Source organism: Anopheles merus, chromosome 2L, assembly GCF_017562075.2.
Source record: "Anopheles merus strain MAF chromosome 2L, AmerM5.1, whole genome shotgun sequence".
Taxonomy (NCBI): domain Eukaryota; kingdom Metazoa; phylum Arthropoda; class Insecta; order Diptera; family Culicidae; genus Anopheles; species Anopheles merus.
The window spans coordinates 10,351,481-10,375,347 of NC_054083.1; the positions used below are offsets into that span (position 1 = coordinate 10,351,481).

At 37.2% G+C, this 23,867-nt stretch overlaps 1 protein-coding gene across 2 annotated transcripts; it reads right to left on the reverse strand.

The window, feature by feature from the left end:
* Positions 1 to 15,214: 15,214 nt before the first annotated feature.
* Positions 15,215 to 22,414, reverse strand: LOC121593570 (carbonic anhydrase 1-like). 2 transcript variants are annotated; one of them, XM_041916036.1, is made up of 3 exons: positions 22,194 to 22,414; positions 20,709 to 20,783; positions 15,215 to 16,194 (listed from the first exon to the last, which is right to left on the reverse strand). In XM_041916036.1, the coding sequence occupies exons 1-3, from the start codon at positions 22,222 to 22,224 to the stop codon at positions 15,371 to 15,373; spliced, it is 930 nt and encodes a 309-aa protein (XP_041771970.1). In that variant the 5' UTR covers positions 22,225 to 22,414; the 3' UTR covers positions 15,215 to 15,370. The 2 variants fall into 2 exon arrangements, with proteins under 2 accessions (XP_041771970.1, XP_041771971.1); XM_041916037.1 differs by lacking the exon at positions 22,194 to 22,414 and having other exon boundaries at positions 20,639 to 20,726.
* Between the last annotated feature and the right edge of the window lie 1,453 nt (positions 22,415 to 23,867).

Genomic DNA, 23,867 nt, shown 5'->3' on the forward strand with positions numbered 1-23,867 from the left:
GTGATCTTACAGGGTTATTCAATTGAAATTACGAAAATTAGAGAAGCAATCCACAATGTTTTAATCTTTGCATGAAACTTTATTTTCGAACGTCAGATGCGGCGACCCATCCAATGCTGGAAGTCTTCGGCAAAAATAATATCGATTATTTTTCTCTTTGAGCAACAATTCTTTTCTGATGATTACTAATCGAAACTGAATCATAGCCTAAAAAAATACTGAAAAAATTAACAGAAAACTATTTTTACGCGAATGCTACTTCACATTTCTTTCGAGGAAAAAATATCACAGCACAATATTAAAGTAATGTCCTTGAAAGGTGTAAAACAGGTTGTTATAACATTCTGAACTAAAAACATCTTTATTGGTATGGTATTTTCATAGTTATTGCAAAAAACATGGTAGGGCACGCGCAATGTATAAATGCATTGTAAGTAAATTTACTTATTGTAATATTGAATTAGGTAATTTGGATATTGATTGTAAATATATTGTGTAAAATATTTACAATTGATTTTGATCAAATAACTGGCAATTTACAAATTATAATTTGTAGTTTTACATTAAAAATAATGTTTTTTTTTGCTAAAAGCGGTAAACATCTTAATATTTAGTTGTGGCGTTAAGATAATACTTACTAGTGATGGACGAGTCGACCTGTACCTCCGCCATCCGTAGGCGACCCGGAATCTTTTGGGTCGACCCGAAATGTACAAGTAGGTTCAGTAGGTGTAACGATTGAATTGAATTGAATTGAAATTGAAAAATTGAATTGAAAAATTGTTGAATTGAATTGAAAAAAGTGCGATTAAAAGCTTATTTTCTATTTAAAGCTTCAAATAAAGCATGAATGGCTTTTTCAGATTCTCAGAGTGAGAAAAATTGACGACGGCCACGAACTCGCGTCTGAGAACAAGTTTTGAGTGGTTGAGAAACTTAAATGAGTGCTTGAGAATGTTTTCTCAGCTTGAGAAACCCCCTGGCCCCGCGGCCTAACTATTTGTTCCGAAAACCCTAACTTCTGCAATTTGGCGATCGTCTGTGATGAGGTCGAAAGCAGCTTTAAGATCTGTGTAAATGGTACCCACTTGACCGCCGGAGTCGAGATTACGTTTGAGGAAACTAATAAATTTGTTAATGCGGAACGTTTGGGTACGAACCCGCGTTGGTTATCCGTAATGAAATTCGATGTAGCGGAGAGCATAGGACCGTGAAGCAGAAGCTCAAAAGCTTTTGATACCGCGCAAAATGATGTGATACCGCGATAGTTTGAAACACATGAGCGATGCCCTTTTTAAAATATTGGTACCATCCACGAGGACTTCCATAAGCGTGAGAAAATACCGGAACTAAGCGATGTATTATAGGGTAAACGTACCTAAATATTATAGGGTAAACGAGGAGTGGTGGTATTGCTCTAAAATGCGTTGCCTACGATACATTAAAAGTAATTAAGTTATTTATGTCAGTGTGAAATGTTCTCTGGCCTTTAACAAAGGATTTAAAAGTTAAATGGGGCCATTCCGTTACTTAATGACCTAAAAATCCATTATTTTGGGAAATGTGTCAACATTTTTCCAAAATCCTTAAGATTTCCTAACGAAACTTATATTTTTGTTAATGTTCTAAAAGACCACATAACAATGCAATTATGAGTATTTTAAAATAATTATTATCATATGATATTTTTTTAATTAAAACTTACCATTTTTACATATTTTTGTAGTGTTTTTTACGATAGTGCAATTATAGGTTAGCAAAATAGGCATGTGTCTATAGTGGTCTTAGATATTCTATTTGGCGTCCCGTCTTACACGGACATGCCATACCGCCGTGTATACAGGTTTTCGAGACTTAATTCATTAGCACGTAGCCGGATAGTCAATCCTTGCTAGGGGGGACGGTCCATTCTGGGCTTGAACCCATGACGGGCATGTTACTGAGTCGTTCGAGATGACGACTGTACCACGGGACCACTCCTGGTGGTCATAGTTATACACATCCGTTGGGACATCCGTTCCGGGTGTGGGTTGAGGACAGGACAGTCAATATTTTCATTAACCAAATTCATACGTTTTTTACGATCAAATTACGAAACAAATCATTATTATCGCAGTAATCCTTGCTATTCACACGAAAACAGCTTCAATACTAAGTTATATTGATACTAGTTAAGGCCCGGTAAAATCTACCGGATGTCCTCAAATTTCGAATTATTTTCAAACTCTACACGTTGCAACAACCAAAACTCCTATTTATTATTATGCTTTAATGCATTTATGGTGACAAATGTGTTAACCTTGTAACTTCCTGGACAGTTCTTACTGTACTTTGCAGAACCGTTAAATATCGATGAGGCTACTTTTGAGCCAAGTAACGCAATTTTGTAATTTTCAAACTGATACGTTCCATGCCTCTGTTGACACAAATGTATAGTTTTTTGATTATTATTTTTCAGTAGTAACCTCAACAACGTGTTCATTGAATAACGTATTGATGTGCAGTGGTTTAAAAAATTAGGGTGCCGCTAATAAATATACAACATGTTTAGATCCAATCCCAATTACGTATCTAAAACATACGATTTTTGAAATGCTCACTTTTGCTTCAATCCACTTTGTGTTTTTTGTGCCCCTTAACTGTAAGATTGAACTATAAAAATATGATATCGCACATGGTTCGAATTCCATTTCTACTCTTTTTTTCGATTTATGTTTCATACGTTAAGGCCGGGCTACATTGATCGTACTCCGTAGTGTAATTTTTATGAACGCGTACGCCATCTAGCAGCGGCGGGTTGAAGCTAGATGCTGACATAATTTATCTGTCAAAAAACCTTTTGGGTCGAGGAGGCTATAATTTTACCCAATGATGGATAGAGATTAGAAGATGGGGAAAAATGTTGCCAAGCGCTTTGTATGAATGACGATTTGTCCAACAACAACAATTAACGGCCTACTTTGTTGCAATTTATGGACGTTTATCAACATTTCCGACATCTAGCTTGCGCTGGTCGCCGCCAGATGCGCTAGTGAATATAAAAATTACACTTGCGAGTACGATCAATGTAGCCCGGCCTTTAGGTAATAAGTAATAGATTCTTAAGGCCGGGCTACATTGATCGTACTCGCAAGTGTAATTTTTATTTTCACTAGCGCATCTGGCGACGACCAGCGCAAGCTAGATGTCGGTATAATTTATGTGTCAAAATTATTCATACTTGGTGTCTCATCAAGTTTCAACCAGCCTACCTGTTTGCCGTAGGAAATGTTGATAAACGTCCACAAATTGCAACAAAGTAGGTCGTTAATTGTTGTTGTTGGACAAATCGTCATTCGTACAAAGCGCTGGGCAACATTTCTCCGCATCTTCCATTCTCTATCCATCATTGGGTAAAATTATAGCCTCCTCGACCCTAAACCTTTTTTGACAGATAAATTATGCCAGCATCTAGCTTCAACCCGCCGCCGCTAGATGGCGTACGCGTTCACAAAAATTACACTACGGAGTACGATCAATGTAGCCCGGCCTTTAGAACATTTTCAATGTAAATTTTCCCGGTCGCAAATTTCAAAAAGGTTTCCAAAAACGCCAAAATGTCATTTTATTATCCTGAAACTGGTTTTGATGTATTGAATGGAATTTGTATTTGTGTATGAGACAATTGTTATTGTTGCGCCAAATATCAAATTTTAATAGTGAACATATACCCACCGACAAACCGACGTGACACTGGTGTTACAAAAGTGTCCCACACGAAAGTACTGTCATTTACCAGTGAGGCGAACACTTCTGTCAAAGTAAGCTCTGTTCATTGCTGCTTCGATGCAAACAACTTTTCTAAATACAAATGGCGAAGGAAGTGTGAGGCAAGATTTTGTGATAATTATTGGACAAAACACCCAGGAAAATCATTTTATAAGTTTCTCAATCAATACAAAAGATGTGAGAAGTACATAAAACAATACGCATTGGAATTTGCGAAGAAAAACAAAAAGGGGATTTAGCAATTTCTTCTCTGTGTCAGTGTAGTAAGCGAATCATTATAGAGATGGCGCTAGTGTTTAACGTATTTTCATTTGAAATAAGGAGACAACTTTGGAAGCTTATTTTGTTCGAAGTGTCATGTCGGTTTGTCGGTGATATACCCTCATATAACCATTTCAAATGTGTAGTTCTCATATTCCGATCTATACTGTTATAGAAAAGAATCGTTCAACACTGTTATAGCCTTTCTTGATCAATTAACTAAATTTGCGTTTACTTGTAAACTACTTGATTTACTCTTCCCGCCCCACATTTTTCAGATTTTGCTTCTAGTTTGACGTGTACTTAATTATAACGTGATTGTTCTTAATCAACACCATAGTACGGTGATAGCATCACATGGTAGATATCGCCATCACTCTTGATAGATACAGTCAGAATTTTTTCAGCCCTCTTGGGCACGTTACAGTAAGCATAGTTTCATTGTGGATCATTCTGCAGTTGATGCTGATCCGGCTGAACGCAGTGCGCACGGTTGTCTCACCTAACGCGCAGTATATTGCAGTCATGTTGCGCAATGAACCATCTCTCCTTTTAGTGCTTTGATCCGGGAGGACATCCTCAAATAAGTAGTTCTTATTCGTTACAATTTGCCCGCACGCGAGCAAATCGTTACAAATTCAATTTTAACTTTCAAGCCATCAACATCTGCCACTTTCTTGCTCGGAATTTCAGCAAGGCTTTTTAGCATATGGCCGCTTAGGGTCTCTCGACTACATCCGCCTCTTATTGTCATGCGTTTTCCTTGTCCCGACTTAGCCAATATTGCGGAGTAGTAGATTTGAGGGAGTAGTAGATTTGGGGCGGTCCCGTGGTACTTGGTCATCACCTCGAACGACTCAATAACATGCCCGTCATGGGTTCAAGCCCATGGACCGTCCCCTTATAGCAAGGATTGAATATCCAGCTACGTGGTAATGAATTAAGTCTCGAAAGCCTATACCAGGGGTCTCCAAACTACGGCCCGCGGGCCGCATGCGGCCCTCAAGCTCATTCAATGCGGCACGCGAGGACTGGGTTAAGGTTTCATTGAACAGCTTTCTTTTCTAACTGATTTTTTTTTACTTTTGAAAGATGAATATCAAGATTCAATAAAAGAAAGCTGCAGAAATTTGATAGATTTCAATAGTATTTTCTTATTAAAACGAGATTTGAACTTTAATTCATTCAAAGGTAGCGTTAAGGCCGCGGGGCCACGAGGCTTTCTCAAGCTGAGAAAACATTCTCAAGCACTCATTTAAGTTTCTCAAGCACTCAAAACTTGTTCTTAGACGCGAGCTCGTGGCCATCATCAATTTTTCTCACTCTGAGAAACTGATAAAGCCACTCAAGTTTTATTTGGAGCTTTAAATAGAAAATATGTTTTTGATCGCATGTTTTTTTAAACTGTTTCAATTATAAATATTGAATACATTTTCCAAAGTGGTTATCGAAAAAGAAATAGCACAATTGCTTATATTTCAGGTAGCCGATCGCTGCATCGTCAACTTTCTCAAAGAATCTCAAAGATTCTCAAAGATTCTCAAAACCAATTTTGTTCCGATTCGACAAACGCTGAGAACGGGGATTTCCCAAAAGCACTCATGATTGCTTGAGAAAATGAGTGTTGAGAATCCCCATGGCCCCGCGGCCTAAAATGGCCCTCAACAAGGTTGATTGGGAAGCAATGCGGCCCGCGAACTGAAAAGTTTGGAGACCCCTGGCCTATACTATACGGCATGTCCGCATAGGATGTTACGCCAAATAGAAGAAGATTTGAGGGAGTGTACATGTTCGACGTCCTGGGTATAGCGACGTCCTGGGTATATATTCTGTACCACACTTATCTGCTGATGACGACGGTGTATGTAGTATTCGAGATGCTTAAGCACCAATAATGAGTATGATTGGCTTTATTAACGATTCAATGAATTGGAATATCAACCATTTCACAATTAAGCTATTTTGCATTAATAATGGGAAGAGGTATGAGAAGGGACACGTTATCATCAGGTGGCTATTTTGCAACTTTAATTATTTTAAAAAAATCATTAAGGCCGGGCTACATTGATCGTACTCTCTGGTGTAATATCAATTTTCACTAGCGCATCTGGCGGCGGCTGGAGGAAGCTTTTTTGGTCGTCGAGTAGTTTTTACATCGTTTTTTGATGCGAAAATGGCTGAAATACTTGCACAACATATTTATCTATCAATTGCATAGCTTTTACAGTCCAGTTTAAGTAATAAACACGGAAAAATAACATATTTTCTGAAGCGGCTACAAATTGTTTTGCAAAATGCTTCGGTCAGCCGCCGCCAGATGCGCTAGTGAAAATTGAAATTACACCAGAAAGTACGATCAATGTAGCCCGGCCTTTATATCCAATACCATGTGATTTCAAATCGGTTTGTGTAAACAAAAAATCTAAGTAACCATTGCCCTCATTACCCGCGTGCTGGCAGTGTGGCATGGAGCAAGTCCTTTCGCAGCAACGCGCGTTGCTAAGAGAGCTCTGCTCTCACCGCTTTCTCTCTCTCGCTGAATGTTTACTCTCACGTCATTGTGGCGATTTTCGATTTTATATATAGTGAGATTATACACTGTTTTGAGGCATCTTTGTTTACCACCACTATAGACGACTACAGGAACCATACCACAATTATAGGTACAACGAAGCAGTCACAAAAATATGTATTTTCCCATAAAATTGATGTGTTTCATCGTAAAAATGGTTGTGATTGCGAAGATAAGATATATTCCAATTTCTATGTGTTAAATTATTCATGAATTTACCTTCCTGACAAATTGCACCATTATTTGTATATTTACCCTATATTTTGTTAATACAGGTGCTAGGGACTGATAGCATTTACTGATAATGAAACTCGGAGGAGCTATAGATGGTTTAAGGCAGCTGTGTCAAACTCATTTCATCAGAAGGCCACAAGTACAGATTTTCAGTGATTCGCGGGCCGCAAAGTTGAGAATAAAAAATATACCTCAATATTTAAATAAAATACTGTAAAATCATTACTGTTGATGATGATGAGTCCCACCTCTTTCTCCAACATAGGTTTGAGAAGGACGGACGTATCTTTACGATAATATTACTCTGATAGGTATAATAAAATATTTTGTACGACTTATCAGAACACAACTGCAACATGCATATGGCCAGTTCCACTAGTGCCAATGATTGGCTCTAGGGCACTACCTTCCGAAGCAGGTGAACCTAATGTATTGTATGTGGAATTTGCCACTTACAATCATCGATGAGTGAATCCTGTTGTGACCTCCCAGACCGTGTGCAAATCGTTAATTCCCCCAAATAGATCCCGAATATCCACTTGTACGCGCGCGTGTCTCAAACCTGTGTTGAATCTTTCTTATATTTTTTCTAATTTTAATTAGTATATAAAGAAAAATCTTATCAGCATCATAAAGATCGTGATGACAACTGCAGTTACATGGGACATCTACACATATTTCATTGTTAAACAAATACACAGGTACAGGTAGGCCTTGACCGACAACTGTTGTTGTGCTAATGAAGAAGATGAAGAAGAAACAAATTGACTTTTTGTACTCCTTGCTTCAAATCTGGAATCGTTCCTTATTTAAAACTGTGTGATGTTAGTTTTCATTGTGCTCTTTAAAAAAAATGTTTGATATACTTTTAAAGTCACATGCTATTTCTTTTATCCTTATTATTGAAATAGGATATTTTTCATTTGTCGCGTTTTCACACGGCAGTGCTGTTAGAAAATATCGCTCAACCATACTTTTTCACTGAGGTAGAGGAAATCTAACTGCCTGTTGCGAATCTTTTTGTAAGCAATCTGAGCTATCCATTGCTGGATGCATAACAAATAATATGTGCCTGTAATTTTTTTACAGTTTAAGAGAAAAAATGTTAAGGCTTGTGTAAGATATAGAGTGTCTAAGTAGATTATGACGATCGCTGTGCGCTGCTAGGCCTTCAGTCACTGAAGCAACACAATTTCAACGCCCAAAGATTGTTTGTTGAATCGCCGATGCTACTTTCCGGGCTGAATTTTTACGTACCATTGCGATCTCTCCGTGCCAGGTGCTTGAGGGTAATGCTTGACGTAGAGAATCTCCGAACTCTGATCCCTTTTTACGTATGTGTCGTGAATTTAACGCCGTTTGTGATAGTGTGATTATTAACTGAATTTGTGCCGTGCCGCCTACTTTTTATTAATTTATTTCTCGCCGTTTAAGTTAATGTTTACTTGTTTACGTTACTTGTAACCCCACTTCGAGAGGGCCATAAAAGGCCCGTTGAATTTAAATAAAGAAATATCAATTATCAAATATAGCCCTTGATTTTAGGACCTTGATTTTCCGCAGCGGAAAATCGTTCGGAAATTTTCGGGGATGGCGGAGAAGTTACCTTTCGATTGAAGATATATATTGCTTATATCTTGATCGGTTATACTGACGGTATGCATGTATTGCGTTGTTACGATTTTCCCTAGTGATATTACTTCTCATAAAACGGTGTCGACTAATGGCTTTGTTTGGAGGAGGATGTTAAGCCTGTTATTACTCCATGCTCCATGCGTTTCTGATGCATAATTGTCGTACAGGATTGTAGAGCATCTTTCATAAAAATCGTAGGCATGACCAGCGACGTCAACAGATGGAAAGTTGGAGCAATAAAAAGTAGAACCGAATAGAGTTATTCTTTCCTCCAGTTCGCCGATAATAGCCTTGAATAATTTTATCGTTGTGTGTTGCTTGGATGAGAGCCAGACGCATGAGGATCATAGTGATGTATTGACCATTCGAGTGCAGGATGATAATTGTCGAGCTTGAGCAGGGCCGGTTCAGATTTAGACACGACAGAACAGATCTCAGCGGCGTTGGAATTAGCAAAAATTAGATTGAGTTGTCGGTCCATGGAATTTCTAACGTTGCTTAATTCATAAAGGCCGTTTGCTGCCATACCATCGATGAAAATATGATTATTTCGAGACTTAGATGACGGTTTATAGTACATGAATGTGAAGCGCAATGGTACATCCTCGACATCGACTGGATTGGGTGCGGGCCACGTAATGTCCCTTTTGTTAAAATCTCCAGCGACAAATAGGAGATCGTTATCTCTCATGCGGGATGAAATTTCGCGTATACTGTACTGATCGTCGTTGAATAACTCATTGTTTATGTTATTTCCAACCAGGTTTCAGTTAATATTACGATTTTGTATTCAGTTTCTGAAAGTACTAGTCTCAGATCAGTCAGTATTATACGCAAGCATCGAACATGTTGGTAATACATCGGTAGCTATGTTGTTGTTTTGTTGTTGATATTCAATTGCTATTCATCTGCCGGACCGGCTTGCGCAGAATCATCAATCCGTTTAGTGTAACCTCGTCGCGGTCTTTTTTTAAGAGCGGCTAAGCATTCAGGAGGAGATCTGGTTGGTGTAGTGGTGACAAGCATTCGCTCGTTGAGATCCTGCTGTGGTTCAGTTGTAAACAAACCTGCATCTGTAGTGGTCATAGCAGGAGTGGAAATCGGAACAGGCTCCGAGTGCATATCTGTAGTGGTGGTTGATACCGGTGCGTTTATTCCGGACCATGAGAGAGGATTGCGATAGCTGTCTGCAGCGAGAGTGGCAGGGTGATCATATGTGAGTTGATGTATCGAGTTAGTATCGATGACGGCGCGTGTATTGGGATTTTATTGTTATTGTTCCGGTAGTCACGAAATTCTCGGTGTGTTAGAGCGGAGGACCATGTCTCAGGTGATAGAGCCTTACTGCGTAAAGTGGCCGGTATGCCCACTTTGAATGAGATGAATGAGAGTGTACAAATGTTAGCGCCTAAATTCGTCAAACGGTGAACAAACACATACGATCGCGTACGATCCCGCTTGTCAAGCGCTAAACGTACTAGCACCACATAACAAATTTGCTCAGTAGTAACTGATAGAGAAATCGTGTAAAGCAGCGGTCGGCAAACTTTTGAGACAACGGGCCAAATTTAGTAAATGATCTAAAGCCGCGGGCCTGGAGAATGCGGTTTTTCTATTATTATGATTAATTATTACATTCTAAAATTTTAGAAACAAAATAATTGGTTAATGATATCAAGCAATGTGATTGGTATTATTGCTGTTTTCCTATAATTGTGTCATCCAAGCATGGTTCAAAATTGATATAACCTACTTATAACAATTTTTTTAATGTACAAAAATATAATTAAGCCGGTCTCATGGTACAGTCGTCAACTCGTACGACTTAACAACATGCCCGTCATGGGTTCAAACCCCAAATAGACCGTGCCGCCATACGTAGGACTGACTATCCTGCTATGGGGGGAAATCAATAAGTCACTGAAAGCCAACCCCACAAGTGTGTTGGCAGGCCTTGACCGGCATCGGTTGTTGAGCCAAACAAGAAGAAGAAGAACAAAAATATAAATCATAAAATTTCGTATGCGACCTTCATTTCGAAAGTCTTATTGTGGTGTTAAAATAATGTTAATATTAAATAACGGTTGCATCGAAAAATGGACAACAATTGTCGATTTTTGATGGGTTTATCTTAACCCGCACTAACAAACCGTAAATTACACTTTGAGCAGTAGTATCCCATTAGTTAGCAGACAAAATTTGACACCCCTATCAGTCGAACTCGAACCATGATGGCCACAAAAGTGAATCAAAAGCGTGCGCGATCGAATAATGGCACCCCGTAGCGTCCAAAATGGACTCCGTGCAGAAGTTTTTGGACGTCGTATATACTGGTTTTTGCATTTTGGTCGCCAACATCTTTGAACTATAAGGCAACAATGAAAGCATCGAAAGAAAGCCCAGGTTCATTTATGAGATTCCAAAAGAAGCTGAAATGAAGACAGAGGGTCAAGTAGCTACATTACTGCATTAGCTGGACCGGAATATCGATGCAACCCACCAAACAATAAAATAATATATCCTGGGATAACCAGGGGAACATGAATCAACAGATCAGGAATTAGAAATCGCATCCACTGGCTTAGCAGAGGCAAACAATTACGCGAAAACTCAATGCAATCATTTCAGGTGAATTTCGACAGGATTTCGATACAACACCCTAGTCCGCAAACTGGTCCAACATCCGTCATCTGTGATCCATTTATTTTTTTCTACACCAACGTGATTCAAAAACTCTATTCTAACAATTTTGTAGCAAAAACTTAGGAGGAATTGATGAAAATCGAAGGTAGAACTTAAATCATACATGTCCACCGTCCACCATGGTGAAAATTCCTAATAACTGACGAAAGGCAGTTCGCAAAATCTTTAACTTATTTGTGCAAGTAATCTGAAATAATTCCCTTTTAACAGATTTAAAAGTAAAGAAATTATATGTCCTAGATTTTTTCTACAGACAGCCGAAAATGGCATATTTTCGTCACAGTCGTTATCAGGTACACGGTGGCGGTGCAAATCGAACCACAAACCATGGTTAAATGAAACTTGTAGAGTTTAATTCATACCAGCTCCGAAAAGTCACAAAGCACAAGCGACAAACTGCACTTTTAAAGTGCAAGTTTTAAAGTTTTTTACATTAGCATGCAAAAGTTACGGAGATATTGACCTCGAGCTCGAACATACTGAACGGTCCGTCATTCCATAGTACTTTAATTAAAAGTTGAAAAAGTTGACGATGGTTTAATATGGTATACTAAAATATCTTCAGTAATTTGTGTACGAATCGTTTTTTTCCCATCAAAATCAGTCAAATCCTTTCGCGGGCCGGATTGAATGTTGTGGCGGGCCGCATTTGGCCCGCGGGCCGGATTTTGCCGACCGCTGGTGTAAAGAATTAGTAATGGGGTTTGCGGGTAGTTAAGTGGTGGTAAATTGTTGTAGGATGATGGTTCGATTGCACTTACACTAATTGAGGCCGCCAAAGATGGGAACTGTTTTTGTGTTGGTGTAATAGTGTCGGGAATATTATGCATGTGTCGGCTACTAGATTGAAATGAATGGGTTGTTGAGCGGATAAATCGGTGGCGGTGTGTGATGAAAGCAAACAGGAAAGCATCTCATCCTTCAGCACTTCCAGGAGATCGTATTTAATAACAGCAGTGATTTGTTTTGGTAGCTCTCTACGGAGGCTCGCTTTAAAGTCGGCAATGCTGGACGATAAGTCGACAGTGGTGTGGGTGTAAGGGGTAGACGACCTCAGCACAGCCGAAAGCGGATCCCTGTGAAACTTTACACAACCCTTACAGGCCTCACAAAGTTGTGCACAGGACTCTATAGTAGCAGACAGTTCCTCAGAGAGTCCACTGCATGTGAAATAAAATTCGGCATTGCACCAACCCTGGCATTTCACATTTCGATCAGCAGGTACGTTGTTGTTGGCACAAGCGACGCAGATACCGGCAATAGTTGAAGTGGAGTATTGATTGTGGAGCAGGAAAAGTGATTGCAAGTGATTACAAATGAGTAATTGTCGACTGTTAATGAAAACCAGGCCCTGAAGCAGGTAGCACAAGCAAGCAGGATGCGTTACAGATAAGTTTTCACTGAATAATACTGTAAAATATCGGAGCGCAAGGAATCTTCGACCAGCCCCAATTACGTTTGGCATTTTGTATAATGATTGTATGATTCCTATAGTCGTCGTATTATGTTCCGATGGTGGTGATAAACAAAGATACCTAAAAACTTGTGGTGATCATACCACATACCGCGTACCCGTAAGGCGCTACGTTTTTGTGTTCAGCACTGTCAGCGCCGGCAGTGCAATCACGACGTTGTACTAGCGTCCGCTAGATGGCACCAGAAATGATAGGGAGTAGCAGGACGACAACGTAGAGACCGAACATCCACGAACCATAGGAGAGCAGGGATAAACGATCGCACCGATAGGAGAGCAGGGATAAACGATCGCACCGATAGGAGAGCAGGGATAAACGATCGCACCGATAGGAGAGCAGGGATAAACGATCGCACCGGGCGATCGTCTTTCTCTTATCATTCCGACCGCCAAACTGTACGCTCGTGAGGTTCTTCCGTTCCGTTTATCTGTGCGTGATTATAGTGCGTAATAATAAAGTTGGTGTACGACAAAGATCCAACAAACTGTGTATATTATAAAAAAAAAGTTTTGTTTTGAAGCTGTTTTCATATTAATAGTATAGTATATTTGATCGTAAAAAATGAATAAATTATTTTTTATGAGAACATTGACATGTTTAACTGATTTTATAACTATTACATGCCTGGTTTGTGCACCTACAATGGCTCTATATGGTAAATAAACACTTAAAAATGCGAAAATATTGATGAAAGTTGTGTTAAAACTAATAATTGCGTTGTTATGTGGTCATTTACAGCGTTCACAAAAATATGAGTTTCGTAATGAAATTCTAAAGATTGTAACGGAATGACTCTTTTTTAACTTTTTAACGCTTTGTAAAAGATCAGAGATCCTAGAAATGTTTATCTTGCACCAAAAAATCATTTTAAGATACATTTATCCTAAATACGGTATGAAAGTAGACATCATGTAACCTTGATGAGAGAACATGGGAGTTTGAAATAATACGAACACTTTTTCAATTTTTTATTATGTTTTAATGTATATTTATATTGTTGTTATGTATAACATATGTGTTTTTCGTTCGATATAATTTGCTTTGCTATATGAGCCGAATACGTCGTTTTTTCCGTATTTAAGTATTTTTGACCTATCCGCGCTTGGTTTGGTGGAAACCTACAACGGTAACATGAACATCCTTACACAAGTGTTTTGCATAAATCCAATGCATGAAAAGGAGAAAATGCTGAATAATGGAAAATCTGTGATTGGTTTGGACGAATGAAACTCATCCTTTGTGTGAGATACTGCTACTGCTGTGCTACTGCCATGATAAAACGTGTCTTTACTTTCAGTAGTACAATCCAAGATCTATTAAGGAGAACAGGTCGATGCAAAGCCCGTTGCTAGGTTGCCATTTTCAGCTCGCTTTTGACAGTTTCATGAAAAAGTGTTTACAAACAAACGGCTTATAGTTAACGTGGAAAAGTGGACGAATTTACTATCGGAAAGATTATATTGGTTTAATTTCTTGCGGTCAATCACTTCTGGAGAATAAAAGAGAAGTAATTGCAGTTTACTCTGTATTCAGAAACATGGATAATCTTTTTCATTGTTTGCCATTACGTGACCACAAACCACTACCGTTTGCAACGGTCCAGCTGGAAAAACGAAAAGTTTAACATGTTCCAACTGGGTAAAAGAAGTCCTATTTACATTCAATTAAACACTGAGAGTAAAATGAAAATTCCAATCGGCACACACTGGTACAATATGCATACCGTCCTTTACTTATAACCCGGCGATGAATGATAAATGAAATCCTTGGATTGTATCAGTCATGGTATATAGGATTCCAATTCTTAAAATATTCTAACAGGAAATGAATGGAAAATGCTGAACAAAACTCTCATTCACTCCATAGGAATGTCCATCGCTAAAGATAAACAATGTTCAATCTAACTGTCAAAATTTTCCCATGGCTTTCTGTCAATTTACTCTCAAAATCTATATAATACAGAGGTCGAGTCGTCCAGAACATTTGATCAAAAAGCGTGGGAAAGTTTTGACAGCTGGATGAAAAAGCTTCAATAGCTGAATCGTAGCATACATCGAGGTTTTAGTTGTGGTGCATGCAGTGGTCTGGATGTATTTTTGGTCATTTTTACATCGTTTGTTCGTAATTATGTAAAATTAGGACGAAATCATGTGCAGCTCAAGATGACCAAAGCTATTAGGCTAGTTTCCTGATTTTGGTCGTTTTTAACTGGTGAATTAGTGAAAAACTACTCCATGCCATGTAAATGAGAAGGAAATGTATAGTTACAATATATTTTGTGCAGAAAGGCACAATTGGGCCTAAAAAGTGTTTGTTTGTGTGGAATCGTTCACAAACTTTTTCATCTAACTGTCAAAATCAAGCTTTTAAAATGGTGGACCAAAATCGAGCTATGCATCGACCTCTGTATTATATAGACTTTGATTTACTCTAAACGCTTCAACCTGTTCTCTTTCAAGAACCTTGAGTACAATCATTCAACCTAAAATTATTTATTTTGTGATATTTCCATGTTATAAAATCTTTTGATTTGGAACACAATGAACACCAGAATACACGATTGAAATTTTAATTTTTCTAACGAAAATTTAACTTTTATGTATTTCAAATCGATCGTCTGTCGACTTTCAATGGTAAGCCATTTTTGAGCTGCTTAAAGCCCTTAAAGCGTTAAAACTGTATAATTATATTGCTTTTGGTAAATTCTTTGGATTTCATTTTTTCAATGGTAACTGCATTTGGATGTAATGGCTAGTAGTACTATCGCTCCCAGAAACACAAAATTTGAAGACATTTTTGTTGCAAAATTGTTTCCTTGTTGATCCCACTCAGTCGCATAAACTAGTGCTCGCGTGTTCAATGGTTGTACAGACCGGAAATTGTTTACTAATTCCCGACCGGTTTGATCATGAATAGCTTTGAACCTTTCTACCTGTTCAAGTGACACGGAAATACTTTCGGTAAACACAGTCCAAATAACTGATTCAGCGCAGGCCGGTGTCGTAAGTGAGCCTTCGTATCGATAAAATGAAGTACGGTTAGATGGCAATAAGTTGTATGGGGACAGTTTTCCTCTTAGTAGTGCTTCTTTTCCAACCTCGTTCTGAATTTCTGTTGCTGTATCCAGTATAGTATCAATGTGCATGTTTGGCTGGCTACTCACATGAAACAATACTCCAAGTACGGCTACTCCGTTACGCGCTTGTACAGCCTCTTCTAGTGACGCATAACGAGTATCATGGTGCACTAAGTGAAGTTCGAGCCCGTAGCGTGTGTCATCTAAAGTATGCTCAGAGCCCCAGTGGAAATGCATTTGATCAAGCACAAATCGTCCACCTAATCCACCTCCTTGCATTGTAATGGCAGAATCTCGATTGTTTATCTGAATTGAGTGACCGGTATTTGTCACGCGTGGTTGTTTTAGTGGCAGCATGTAATTGCTGAAAAATAACGGGGCAAACTGGCCACGAACCGCAGCTGCTATTGTTAGGTCGATAGGGGACTGACGTCGACCATTGTCACATTGACCGCCCCATCGTTCTGGTTCTGGAAAGATAGTTTATTTAAATAATAACATGTTTTTAATAAAACCAGATTGTAAAATAAATAATGAAATGTGTTCAGAGTGGTAATTCGGCACAACCAACTAATCGTGGAGCTAATCTGCTAAAACGAGAAATTGACGCACTTCGCCTATAAAGCCAAGTGAACATATACGTTCTTCGCTCTAGTCCTCGTTCATCGTCCCTTTTGTATGTAGATAGGCAACACGAATCATGCGGCAAATGAGCCGATATGAGCAACGACACGCAGTTTTAATTAATTCAAGGCAGGAGTTAACATACATATATACTATTAGTGAAGGTCTGCGTGAGATTATTATATAAGAGTTTACGGTATATTGTGGAGCCATCATTGGCAAGAATTACATACATAAATAAATAAATATATAAATAAATATTGGATTCCACCGTTCGTGTACGAGGAGAGATGCATTTCAAAATCGTTTGTTTTCTTTTTTTCTGTTTGAAACGGATGAAGGTACTTTGAGTATGAATTTATTTATTAACAGTAAAATAAGTATACAGGTTGTACTCGATATACGCTATTCTTGGGGACCAAGAAGAACTCGCGTATCTTGAATTTCCACGTATATCGATTCCCGAGGTTTTCAGTCAAAATATAACTCATTTTCGTGTAAATTTCCTTTAGGTGTTAAGTTTAAGCTAATAAATTTATTATTTGATATGATTCTAGCTGAAGAGTACAATTTGAATCATTTTAAATGATTTTCAAATTCGACCAACATGAAACATATCATTTGACCAACATGAGGCTGGAGAGTCATTTGCTACTGGTAGCTACCTTATTTGTTATTTGTAAGATAAATTTATTTTTCAAAAATTCGTATTTTGTTTTGAAATATTTTCTTTTGATATCCCTTATCTATATGACCGGCATGCCCGGGTATCCCATACATTTTATGTGAAAAGTGATAGCTTTTTATTTTAATACTTAAAAGTAATTAATGCAATTAAGATCTAAATTTAACATTTAAATTGGGTTGAACGATAAAGGCACTAGTCTTATTTTCTTTGTCGAAGAATTGGGAATTTTAAAGATTCATTTACTATTTTTTTGAATATTAGGCAAATTTTTTCATGGGCAGTCTTCAATGCTGCACCGTATTAAATGCATTAGTAATTATGTGCTTCATGGATGATTATGATTAATTCGATTGAATATGAATAGAAAAGCAGAAATTTTTCATAAAAACATGTTCTTGAACATATTTTTAACTTTAATTTAATCCATAAAAACTTATAAAATGTACAACGTATAAAATGTTATGTATATTATTTCAATATTATATTTTTTTTTCCTCAAATGTGCTCTCTTCTAATCAAACAATGGACGGTTAAGTCGTGTGAATTGATACCTGTACCACGGGAACCGCCTCTCTTTACGCAATCCGAAAAACACGTCAGGAAGCGTTTAAAAGTTGTAGATTGGCAGTAATGCACATTAGATAAAAAAAAAAACACACAACTAAAGGAATTGTTGTATAGAAATGGTCAGATCTTTTTGGTTTGGTTTTTTTTTTCGTTTGTGTAGTGCAATGTCTCGCAAAATTACCTGAAATGATAAAAAAACTCCAACAATAAAATTCTTGTTTGCTTTTACAATTCGTGCTCCTAAAATGATTTTTTTTTGTAGTATCAAAATATTCCATACTTGTTGATGAATTTATATCTGGTTTGCAAGTATTTATCAAATATTTAAACTATTTCTCGAAATGTTCGGTCAGAATAACCCAACTGCTCCTATTTTAACGTACTCAACAGGAAACAATCAGTTGTATGCGATGTGTTTTTATTTTGTTAACTACATAATGTTATAGATTTAAGCCTTATAGGTATGGACATAGATCAACCAAATATCTATCGCTCATTTTACAAATCCATAGAAATAATAATACATGCAGCGTTCAGATGATGTATTTTAACATCGATCAATGGGGCACTGTGCTACCCCTCGGTCAGTGTCAAGGGCCGAGCAAAGCGGCATGGAAGTAATGTTTGCTCACTGTCAAGCATTCATCACGGCTGCCGCATGGTTTTGCTATAGAGCTAGTAGACGAATATAATATAAGTGAAAAATTAGGAGCCAATCACCTCTGCATGGTGCATGGTGTGCCGTTCAACTTGTTAATAAGCCGCAGATGGCCAAAGTGTAGTGATTCGAAGCTAAAATAAGACAAAGGAAAGTGAGAGTAAATAGAATTCTGTAAGAGCTGAAAACGAATGATTTTCACTTTCTTAGCTCATGGTTTCTTCTCATGGTTGCTTTTTGTGTTATCAATCCATTTTTGTTTTATTTTTTAAGCATAAGATGGTCAACACAGAAGTTTCAAGTTACGCTTTTGGCTTATTTTGCTTTTGTTTATTTTTTCGACTTGCAAGTTAGATTTCCTAATCGTCTCCTGTCAATTAACGCAGGCGCAAAGTGTAAATTCCGATAGCGTTCAACGAAAATAAACAAAGAATGTGTCAGTTTGAGGGAATGATTGACAACTGTAGGAAAAAAAAACAGTCAGCTAACGGCAATCAGTGCTTCGGTGCAAATTTGCAAATTTTAACGTGGATACCGAAATACACATTTGGCGTCAAAAGTATTATTTTTATCTTCGTCGTGTACGTCAGCATTGTAGAAACAGACATATCAGAAATACCCTGAAATGTTCAGGGTTCAGCACTCCAGGGAATGATAATTAGCTCGTACAGTAGTGTCAAGGCCGTAACTATCAAGTGCAGCTGGTATTGACCAAGAGCAATGAGCCCAACTTAAGCATGGTTCCATCCCTCCTTAAGGTTGAAGACATGGATTGATAAGGTGCTATTACATTTTCCTTCCAACTCCCATCCTTCATGGCATTTGGTCTTTCATTTCGCAAAGCAAACGCCACAATTGTTTGAAATACTCAAATAATTATTATTTGACGTAACCTTTCAACGCACATTATCAGTAGCGGTGGTTATCAGGTACGTTTGCAACGATGCTCGTTTACTTTTGATTTATGGTATTATTGTTTATATTACTTTTAATTATAATGACTAAACAATGTCGGCTGTTACTACTTCATATGTGATATATTTATTGCGGTTTTGTTTCACGAATTCGAGGCAAGGATGTTTTATATCATTCCAAGCTTTTCATTTTTTTTACTACCCCAAAATCAAACCCGTACGCGCGCGAGCACTTATTGCTTCTTTATCTGGTCTAATATTTTGTAGTACGACATTTTATCAGTAATCTGTTTAATCTGTTATCGATCAATACAGCAAGCTCACTTCTAACCTTGATCGCGTGTTTACAGCTTGTCTTGTCAACATACCGTTATCATGAATGCCTAACAAAGGAAATATACACTTTTTGAAGAAGCTGAGAACAATCATTTAATAAAACCCTCTTAAATTTAATGTACAAAGTTTTAATTTAATTTAGCCATTTTAGCCAAATCATTCATTGCAGAATGTTTCAAAGGCTGGAAGTGAATTCATATAAATATCATGCAAACAACCATTTCCAAAGGATCCGTGAATAATTTTTTCAGGGCTCAATGTCCTAAATAAGCTCAATTAATTCCAAACTTTATATTTATGAAATACCCTGGACTAGGTCATGCTGACTTCTCCAAGACAGATGTTATTGTGTTTATATTAACGAAATATTTCAAACAATAAATGGCACCATAAAATGTGGCTATTTATATTTGACGCATTTTTAAATTATGTCTAAGATCTGCAATTCGATCAATTCGCTTATTAATTGTTAGAAGAAGTGTAGTCGAGTGTTTTATTCACATGATACTCTTTTGGATTATTGTAAATAAGATAGCAAATTGTTCTCGCAAGTCATTTTGGTTTGGCCATCTGGCCGGACTTTATCAATCCTTGACCTAATCTTTTACGATCCCTCACCATGGAGCAATAAGACAAAATCAATTCAAGGGAAATTTACACACTGTGCGATCCGGCTTCTCAATTCAAAGGATGAACCTGCTGCTTTCCAATCGAGCCAGGTGTCTATTGTTAGGTTCGCTAGATATGTAGGACACATTCGAAAACATACTAAATTGATTTACCTAGCACACGGATCTTGACCATAACAGGGCATGTTGCTAGGTCGTACGACGTGACTGTACCAAGATAATGTTTTTAATAGATGAAAAGTTCCCCCCCATGAACAAAAAGACACATAAATGATGTGATAGTACCGTCGAACAAATCAATACAATCGAGGTGCGAAAATGTAGTACATCTTAACTAATCATATATTTTACAACAGAGTTTCATGATGCCATATCAACCTACTCGCTTAGAATACCAATGTTAAACGATTAGCAAATTAGCGTTACCACTCGGAAACTGCCTTTGCAGTTGTGTCGGTAATAGCAGTTGTTGTGTGCAAAATGTATTGTAATAAATACCTAAAGGTAGTGAAATGTCCGATAAAGAGTCCCGTACATTGCATAGTTGTTTTTTCTGCATCATACTTACCACTCATGACACCATTTGACCCAGGTGTAGGATAATTCCATTCATCGCCACGAGCAGCATGAAGCACGAACAGAGCTAAGAAATTAAAATGCCACAATAAAAAAAGTCCTAATTTGTAAGTATAATTTACCTATAGTATTGAATCTAATTATGTTCAGTATTAAACAGTCCCCGTTGTCCCTTTTAACCACTATTAAAATACTATGTAAACGTCAAAACATACAAATAAAATACTTAAAAAAGCTAATGTTTTAAGTTTTTTCTTCTATAATTAAAATATTTTATTTAAACCTTTAAATACTTCCATGATAAAAACAAATATATGAACGCTTTTTGAAGAGTTTTTTTTAATTTCGTAACATGCATTATTGAAATACATATTTTTCTCATTAATGTTCGATGATTTATTCGCCGCTTGTATGGCTCACGCGTGCCTCAAGCATCACTTGGTTGAGAGAACAATAATTTTAAATTTTAAATTGAAATCATTAACTTCAAGCCCCTCACGAAATCAATTCAGTTGAACGAACAACAATCTAAACAAATTAACATCATTATTATCAATTTGACACAATTGGTTGGTTTAAATATACTATCTACATTTGTAAAGAACCACTGCCTTATCCATATATCTCTATTTCGTACAGAAGACCTACATCAATGAATGTTGAATGAAATGTGGAGTGTCACAAATGCAATTAATCACTAGCAATCGTTCATAAACAATCAATGGCCGAGAATCAAATAATATTGCTGAATATGATTGATAACTTATACAATAATTGTCTATACCGGAATAGTTTGCTTATCAATAGCGAATCATGCTTATCATGCTTATTAAAAACATACTGAAACAAAAGCAATCAAATCGAAGCTCACCCGCACAGGAAAGGTAGTGAAAGGAACGTTGTTTTTTTTCGGCAGATGGTATGTCTTATCAATTATCTTAAGTCAATCCATCACTATTGCAACGCTATCAATTTGTTAGTTGATTATTTATGGACAGTTTCCCGTACTAGTCAGCTGATTTATTATGAATTGGCCTTGGTTACATGGACAAATATACCCCATACACATTTTTGATTCCTTACTTATCATCTTTGATTTCAATTCACGACGCATCTCTTCTCTTTGGGAAAGGAAATCTAATCAGTAAATCCCAAACATTGTTTCCACTTGTTCAAACTACAACAATCATTGGGAATTATCATTTACTTTAAAGAAAACAATTATGATTTCAAAATGATACTACTGCAATGGCACGTTGCCATATATTAACAATTGTCATACAATTTAGTTATGAAACCCTCATGTTGAAACTAAAGGCAAAATGAACACGTTAAAAAATTGGGGCAGAATTGTTGTGATACTAATTAGCACTTAAACACCTCTCACTGGATACTACTAATTGGGGTCTTGCACATTCAATTAGACAATGTAAATTATTTATTACTATTATTAATATACGTATTTATTATAACTCACCATAATAGAGCAATAAAGTGAAACTTTTCATTGTTAACTTTGTTAGAACACTGCACAGAACCTTTACGGAATAAGCAAAATCACTCGGGTTCGTTCATCGAGGACTTATATTTCACACAGTCGGCTCGTTCAAAAGTGACCGCTATTGTTGCTGGCGCTCGACTTTATGCAGCAACCATTCTCTGCCATCGGTAGCAACAGAATCCCCAGTCTGTCTACGATAACACAACGCTGCTCACTAAGAATGACGTCGGACTTTGGCTACGTAATGTCGATTAGCGGCTTTCAACCTGTGTTCACACAACGTCATGTTCACCCTCCTCATTTATGTTGCGTCAAGTATTGTTCCATCCTCTCGCGCGCATAATGTAGTGCGCGTGCAGTCGGGTAAATTATTGATAATTCTATGCACTGTCACAAAGATGTTCAGATTGCAGCAGCTATAGTAGTCGTATGCATTTTTGTAGCTGATACTGATGGATGACAATTGATTAAAATAAAATAGATAAATGGATTCAGCTAGCGACCTGTGTGAGACCTGTTCGACGATATTTACTTAGTTGAGTATATTTAAAAGTACATTATTTTTCCGTACTCATTTATAAGTTTTTTTAATTTATTCATGTTTATATTTTCCATTTGGTTGATTTGTTGTTGATGATTTTAATGTATGCTTAATAGACTATGATTGATTAATGCTCAATCATTTTTATTTTACTTTAACTAGTTTTTTTGTTGATTAATTTCAAAGGTTATTTATATTTAGCATGTACGAAAAGACTAAACCTAAACAGTTCTACTACAATCGCAAGAAATGCAATGTTAGGGTGCGTAAAACCAATTAAGAATCTAATAACTTGCTTTAATAAAAAGTGGGGTTTGTCGGCATTGTTAAAAAATAAAAATAAAAGCCCAAAGATTCGCTTAAAATTTAACAACCAGCAAATAAAACAAGCACACTTTAATAACCTCACTTTCTGAATCAAATGTATTCACTATTAAGTCAGCCAAGTGGTAGAAGACAACATTTTTTTTAGATCTTTCCTACTTACCTTTACTTAACTTTACGACACATTCCAAACGAAGAATTAATAAAACACCCAACACCTGACAAATCGCTCATATCTTCATATTTTTCTTCAATTATTTAGAGCACCGTAAAATTCTCAGAGAGAAATTCTAGCGTTCAACACAAAGTGAATCTCTATCCTTACCACTGTTGGCGAAAGAGTATGCAACCTGCATTACTCTGATATTCTAGCTACTCGCCAATAGATGTCGCTATTATTCCGGTACCATCCTTGTTTACACTAATTGTCACACGTATGTAATTTCACTGGTTGGTATGTTGGCTAGTCCCTCTGGTTTCTTTCGTTTCCCTCCGAAAAAAATAATAATATGGAGTTGGCAGCTCTTTACGAACACCACCTCATTTTATTTTCTTTTTATAGCATTCTAGCAAGTCCAGGGCTTTTGAGCGCTGCAGTGAGTGTAGCAACCTTTAATTAAACTTCGAGCTAAATGCAGGTTTTTGTAAGCCGTTGTAATGTTGAATCTGAAAATTTCAACTGCATTAAATTAATTGTGAAGGCTGCGCGGGATCCAATTCAAAACTGAAAGTTTTGGTTTATAATCGTGCCTCTATTTTTCAATATATCATTGCAATATGAATAT